This window comes from Helianthus annuus, chromosome 6, assembly GCF_002127325.2.
Source record: "Helianthus annuus cultivar XRQ/B chromosome 6, HanXRQr2.0-SUNRISE, whole genome shotgun sequence".
NCBI classification, from domain to species: Eukaryota; Viridiplantae; Streptophyta; class Magnoliopsida; order Asterales; family Asteraceae; genus Helianthus; species Helianthus annuus.
This window is the reverse complement of record NC_035438.2, coordinates 2729805-2737378: the sequence shown is the minus strand read 5'-3', so window position 1 is coordinate 2737378 and position 7574 is coordinate 2729805. Positions and strand designations below refer to the sequence as shown.

The 7574-nt window shown below is 32.0% G+C and overlaps 1 protein-coding gene across 1 annotated transcript; it reads right to left on the bottom strand.

The window, feature by feature from the left end:
* Window positions 1-2408: 2408 nt before the first annotated feature.
* Window positions 2409-7149, bottom strand: LOC110864359 (homeobox protein knotted-1-like 7). The gene is made up of 5 exons (XM_022113408.2): window positions 6462-7149; window positions 5506-5626; window positions 3739-3935; window positions 2891-3022; window positions 2409-2772 (listed from the first exon to the last, which is right to left on the bottom strand). The coding sequence occupies exons 1-5, from the start codon at window positions 6762-6764 to the stop codon at window positions 2632-2634; spliced, it is 894 nt and encodes a 297-aa protein (XP_021969100.1). The 5' UTR covers window positions 6765-7149; the 3' UTR covers window positions 2409-2631.
* Window positions 7150-7574: the final 425 nt, after the last annotated feature.

Genomic DNA, 7574 nt, shown 5'->3' with positions numbered 1-7574 from the left:
GCATGTTTAGCAAATCATTTAGGCGAAGGACCGATTTAATTACAAGCTTATTGTCGTACAACCACCTGTTTGCTTTAAGTGTGATCTAGCTTATCTTTGCTAGTTATTGCTTGTCACTGAGAGGAGAGTTTTGTGAGGGGTGTGTCATGTGCACTTTTAAGAAAGAGTTAGTAAATGAGGACATTTGTTTGCTTGGTTTGTGCTTGATCGCTTGAATAAATTGTGTTTTGTTGAACGGGTTGCTTGGGGCAAGCAACGGTTAAGTGTGGGGATGTGACGGGTGGTCCATGGGACAACCCTTAAGTTTGTTAAAAGACGAGTTAATCCCTCATTTGATCATGTATTTGTCTTGAATTAGATAACTACGGTTGCTTGTGTTTCAGGTACATTTGGAGCTTAAAAGTATGGAAATAATGCTTCAAATAGACACGACGGGATTGGAGATTGAAAGACGGAGAATAAATGAAAAAAAATAAAATTTTGGAATTGAAGAATTAAGAAGATAACATGATAGAGGATGAAATTACGAGAACGTAGGCGAAAACGGTGAAGAAAACGGAGTTGAAACGAGAAAGTTATGAAGAAAACAAAATTGATTGCTGAAGCCTACCGTAAATTACGGTAGCTAGCGTAATTTACGGCAGACTTTGACAAAAATTGATGCCGTAAGACAGTTTAAATCCACCGTAAGCTATTTTAAGCCACCGTAAGCTACGGTGGCCACCGTAGCTTACGGTGGAGCCTGCGAAAAAAGTGTAACTCCCCACTTTTAAGGTGTTTTATGGTGTCTTTTCATTGGCAATCATGGTGGACGGTTTTGGAGCAGTTTAGGGGCTATTTTTGGCTATCCTCTTGTGTTCTTGAGTGATCTAAACATGAAGACTTTGTTTTTGATTCCATTGGACAAAGGTTTGATTGTTATGACGATTCACGACACTATGAGCGGCTAGGTTTGCTTGGTGATCGTCTTGAGTGTAAGGTTTTATTTGTGACAATTATGTTTGTTCTTTAATTTCTGGAATATTAAACTGTGCATGTGTTTTTAGTTTATTATGGTGTTTGATTGGGTGTTTGTAAATTGTTGATGTATGTTTGATCATAGTTCTAAACCATACGTTCTAGGTGCCATTGGCAATCGAGATATCATGGGAGGGATTAGGGTTGGATATATGTTGATTGGTCATCGGGTAACAACCTCGCGTTCTAGGAATCCGAGTACTTAGTTCCCTTTCATCACAAACAATTGATCTTGCATGAGCTATGTTTATGTAGTTCTTTCCAGTTGAACATAAACCTTGATTGTCACTTAAAACCTGAAACTCGGGATGATCACTACCCTCTTATCCTGTTACAAAACTTAACTTTGATTTGTATTCTAATTTAGTAACTCTAGATAATTAAAACCATTCAACCCAAACATTGAAATTTACATTTCTTGCAATTTAGATTAATCTAGTTAGTTAGACATACATTGAGATAGCACATATTCCACAAACTCCCTGTGTTTGATACCCACTTGCCACTAACTATTTAATAGTAATTAGATTAAATTTGATTGTGACCACGACATCACGTCAAATTTTGAAGTGACAACCATTTACATACATACTTATACATACTTAAAGTTTAAATCAAACAAAAGTTAATTGTTATTATTATATAAAAGATAGAAGATTAAGGCCAACCTATTTGTCACGTTAGTCATCGTGCCCATATCGCCACTACACATATTTCATCAATAAAAGTCAAAGTCAACTATTTTTTCCTACTAAAAGTGTTATATATGTTACATAAATTCACCTATTTGTCCTATGTATAAGCATACATATGCATGCATGCAGGCAGGGAGGCTTAGATGGTATGTGGGGAGGACTTTCGCACAGGCCCTGTGATTTCAATGGGCATATCTTTTATAAAATAATCCGGTATATACATGTTATTTTTTTTTAAATAGTAAGTCCATACCAATTTCAAGTAAGGTTCTTTTACAAATCATTTTTTTTATGGTTTAGACTTTAGAATTTAGCCCACTAGGTTAATTGAGTCCATTACTAATTGAAAAGAAGTCTTAGATAATATAAATTGTGAAAAGTTGACCCACCAATTTGGTATGAAGAATGCAAGGAGGGCTGCACGAATTAGTTATTACGGTAGGTAACTCATTCAAATACTATAATTTTCTCATTTTTTCGTAATTGCATTGTTTATCGAATACTACGATTTTGTCATTTTCGTAATTGCATTGTTTATTGTAAGGCACAAGGGCACATTTTTCGAGCTCGAACATGGTACATGAGTTTTCAGAGACGCCACTGCATGCATGCATTCATTGTACCTTCTTAAGTCAATTCACCAAATCAAATTGAATCAAATCAAATCGAACCAAACCAAACCAAATAAGCATTTTTATAAAAATAACAACTCAATTATTTCATCACGATATTAAACGAAGATGTGTTAGAAAATCAATCATATAACCATTCGTTACGACTTGTTTTGCCCTCCCTTGTTTTTGGTCACGATATACTCCATAATAAACCTACTATTATATATCTGTATCAACTTATACTTATATATATATTCATATACGAAATCATTTTCAGATTTCTTAAACTTGTTCTTCTTCTTCTTCTACCGCTTACGCTTGGACTTGAGAGCTGTCATTGAATTAGAGTTGCTATGCCAGTTTCTCTTCCTTTGATTGATAAACCAGTTGTTAATCTGCTTCAGTTGTAGCCCCGTCTCTTCAACCAGTTTCGCCTTATCGTCTTCCTGTCAAAACAATATTGTTATACAAATAATTCGATCAGTACGTACGTGTGTACATCATGACAAACAAATATTACTCAATTGTATGTAAAATTTATAGGTAAAATGGAATTATAATTACAGTTGGGTAAGGCCATTTTTTATGTTGTTCCCACCAATCTTTCAGAACAGAAGTAGTGTCGCCGGGTAATTTCCCAGCGCGTCTCTTTCGCAGTATTTCCTCCCTTACATCCTCAATTTTTGACCTGAATCCCTGATAAATTAAGATATTCTTTAAAAGGTTGTGTATATAATCAACTATGTATAAGGATACAATGAGGATAATAAGAAAAGAAACCTAATAGAAATACAGTGAGATGTAGGAAACCTAGTCAAATAATATTGTCTAGTTATTATAAATCCTAACTAATATATATATATATATATCGCTAACAGTGTAATTGCGTGCAATGGCGGAGTTTGAAAGAAAACTCTGTGAGGTCCGGACTGTCAAAATCCAAATCAGTGGGCCGGGGGTCGGACTTTAAAAAATCCAATATTTTACACTAATTTTGTTTTTTCGAAAATTTATCAATAAAATTAACACTATGAGGGAAAAATCGATTTTACCACTGATTGCATGCATGATCGACGGTTGACAATTTCAGCTTCTTTATATATGGACATGTTGATTTACGTGTTATATGTGACGGTCAAACAAGTAAAAAAAATGGTAAATTACTTTTTGAGTCTCTGTGTTTTAGTGATTTTAACTAGTTGAGTCCAAAAGCAAAAAGTTTAACGACCTGAATCCTTATAAGCATTTTCATTAACCATTTGAGTCCAAATTTTAACCTTTTGAGTCCAAATTTTAACCTTATCAAGTGGTTAAAACCACTAAAACACAGGGATTCAAAAAGTAATTTACTCTAAAGAAATAACATTTAGGTGCATGGTAAAAGAAATAAACTAGGGTTTAATAAAAAAAACCTGTTTAAGTTCAATTTTCAGTTCTTGACGGACTCTTTCCATAAGAGACCGTTCGGATTCAGTAGGAAGAAGAGGGCCAAAACCCATCATGTCGTGGCCACCGTCAACGCCACCGGGTTGATCCAACGAGAAATCCATCGGCATCTCGTCCTCGTCATCAGACATTGTTGCTCCTGACCCTTCTCCAAGTGTTACTCCTTCAAATGAGTACAAAAAAAATCATGTGAATACATACGCAAAAAAAGAAAGGAAAAAATATTTTATGTTTTAAGTAAATATACGTATCAAAATAATATCATTTGTACGAGTCGAGTCAGTGATGAACAGGGAGCCAGTGTTGTTCATAATGAACACATCTGACTACTTTTAGTACTTAAAAATCAAAAGATAATTTTGTTTATTTTATGATAAATTACTATCATCCTTTTGGTATGAATAAAGAGGTACAATTTGGGGAAGCCTAAAAGAACGACTGCATGCAGTCTACATTTGTACTTCACCAAATAATTTATTTGTTTTATCCATTTCTTATCTCGGTATTATATAAATCTTTAATTTGCTAATTTTATTGTAGTAAGTTATAAATAAAATAAGTATTTTTTTGAACGACAAATTTCTTTTTATTTCTGTCGTCTGTGAGACTTAAACTTAAAAGTCAAGACCTTCCTCTCCCAAAGTTTTTAAAAATTTTGCCTTTAACAATAGAATATATGAAATGAAGACAAAAAATCAATAACATGTAAAACTACATAGATCTACATAAACTTTTACATTTTTTAGGGTTTTTTCTCTATTAAACCTATTGTATTGTATCTTACACGGAAATATACATAAATATAACTTGAGAAATAATATCAATCAAGTAGGTTATTTTTTTTTTTTTTTTTTGAATCATGATAATTGTTTCATTCCAATCGCAAATTATATAAGAATAGTAGGAACGAATAGGTAAATTAAATTGCTAAATAAGTTCATTTGTAATTTTGAATGTAAGAAAATTAATTTATAAATTACCATGGAACAATAGGAATTATTTTGGTTATATGTATTTGGATCATTTAATTTTCAAAAGTCAAAACCGCATTCTTATCCTTAAGACTAAAAATGTTGTCAACTTCAAAAGTTAAGAAAAATTAAATAATGTTTTATTCATGAAAGGTGTAAACATGTTCTACTTTGGCGACAAATAAATATTCCTATGACTAAACCCTATCATCACAAAGCAACACCCAACAACCATTAAATATTAAAACTTAATCCATTTTCAATTTCAATTATTATTTTTGCTTAAAAAATAATTTAAAAAATATCGGTGGTTAGGTGCTGTTGGTTTTGTTGTCACTCTTTGTTCCAATGTTTCCTTCCTTCATCAACCCAACTAACTCAACCTTCCTTCTACTCCTAACTATGTATTAAAAAAAAGATACAAAAATCAATCAATATTTCAATTTTTGTTATAATTACAAAAATAATAAATTCAATGGCTATCCCCACATTGCACCCACCTTAATATCCCCAATTTCATTTTCTTCCTCTTTAATTTTTCTCCTTCATATTTATATATTTTTTTTAAACCAATATTTTGTTATTGAAATTCAATTTCTATTTTTTCATCTAAGTTGGTTTTCACAAGAAAAGGTGTACATCCCAGAACCCAAATCAAAACAGACATCATATATAGACACATATATTAATGCATACATGTGTTTATTTTTATATATATGTGTGTGTGTAAATATGCATATATATATAGAGAGAGAAGGGTACCAGTGAGGGCTTGTAAATTGTGTTCGATTTCACGGCAGGCCATGACAGCTTCAACAGCATGAACTCTGACATGTTGCTGGAGTTGTTCTTTAAACGAACATAAAACTACCAAATACTGTGCCTATTCATTCATTAAAGAAACAATCAGAAAAAAAGAAAGATTAAATCTTTTTAACTTAAATTGTTTTGTGTTATTAATCAAGAACAAACCCATGTTAACAAAAAGCTAAAAAGATGAAATCTTGAACCATATAAAACAAACCAAGGAGTTAAGGACCAAAAAGATGAAATCTTGAATAATAAAAAAACTTGCCCAGAACTAAAAAATAATAACTTGAACCATAAAGAAACATACCCAGAACTAAAAAATAAAATCTTGAACAAAAAAAAAACATACCCAGAACTAAAAAATAAAATCTTGAACAATAAAGAAACATGCCCAGAACTAAAAAATAAAATCTTGAACCATAAAGAAACATACCCAGAACTAAAAAATAAAATCTTGAACCATAAAGAAACATACCCAGAACTAAAAATAAAATCTTGAACAATAAAGAAACATACCCAGAACTAAAAAATGAAATCTTGAATCATAAACATACCAAGAAACTAAAAAGATGAAATCTTGAACAATAAAGAAACATACCAAAACCTAAAATATGAAATTTAAACTATAAAAGATTAAATTTTGAATAATAAAAAAACATACCCAGAACTAAAAAGATTAAATTTTGAATAATAAAAAAACATACCCAGAACTAAAAAGATTAAATTTTGAATAATAAAGAAATATACCCAGAACTAAAAAGATTAAATTTTGAATAATAAAGAAACATACCATTAACTAAGAAACTAAAAAGGTGAAAGCTTGAATAATAAAGAAACAATGAAACATACCAAGAAACTAAAAAGGTGAAATCTTGAATAATAATAATAATAACAAAAAAGAAACATACCAAAAAATGGTCAAGTTCTTGGCGATCATGTGGTGAAAGTGGCTGATTATGGTGGTCGGAGATGTATGACCGGAGAATATTATGTGACTGAGACAGTTGTGCATCTATGAGTGGCAGCTGGTCAATAGGAGTGGCCACACGGAGGCATGCTACATGAGCTGAAAGCAGCTGTTCATACAGTGGGTGGTTAGCTATCTCCGCCTTGATATGGCGGTTCTGATCACCGGAAAGTGAGACAGACATGTCACCAAAACCACCACCACCACCACCCATCATCCCTAACCCCCCTTGTGGTTCTTGCATTGTTTTTTTTTTCAAAAAAAAAATGAAGAAAAAGATGATCAAGAAAACTTCTCTCTCTAAAACTTTCTCTCACAAGAATCAAGAAAGTGAAATGTGTATGTGGGATGGGATTGAGAGATCATGTGAAGAAAAGGGTTTGCTAAACAAGAGGTGGGGTTAGGGAAAGAGGACCACTTGTACTTTGGGGAGAGCTAGCTGGCTGGCTATCTATGGCAGTTATATACTCTCTCTCTACAAGGTTTTTTAGAGAGAGAAGGAAAAGGAGGGTATGATTACAGATCTTTTGGAGGAGAGAGATGGCCTTATTGGGATCAGAGACAAGAAAACTTTCTGGACCAGTTCTGTGACTTCACAGATTTAAGCATAAAAAAGAATCATTTTTTTCTCTTTCAAAATAGATTTTGAAGGTTAGATGGTGAGGAGGATATATATATATGTATAATGAATGAATTACAAAAAGAACCTTAACCAAAGAGATAAATAAAAATAAAAAAACTTTTTATTTTATTATTACTTTAATTTAAAATTTAAACTTATCCTTTTCTTTTCATGAGTTTATGTGATTTGATCAAGAAAGAGAAAGATGATATTTGTCAAAGAGAAGGATAATTGGTACATAAATAATTAAAGATGTGTATATGGGCCCCAGAAATTTGTTGTTAAATATTATCACGAGTTAATAATTTAACCAAATTTATTATTGAGTCATATTTTTTAGTTAATATTCACACATCTCTCTCTTTATACATACATAGATATATAAGATGTAGGGATATGATAATAGTAAAAACCTTTCTGAATGAGTGGTAT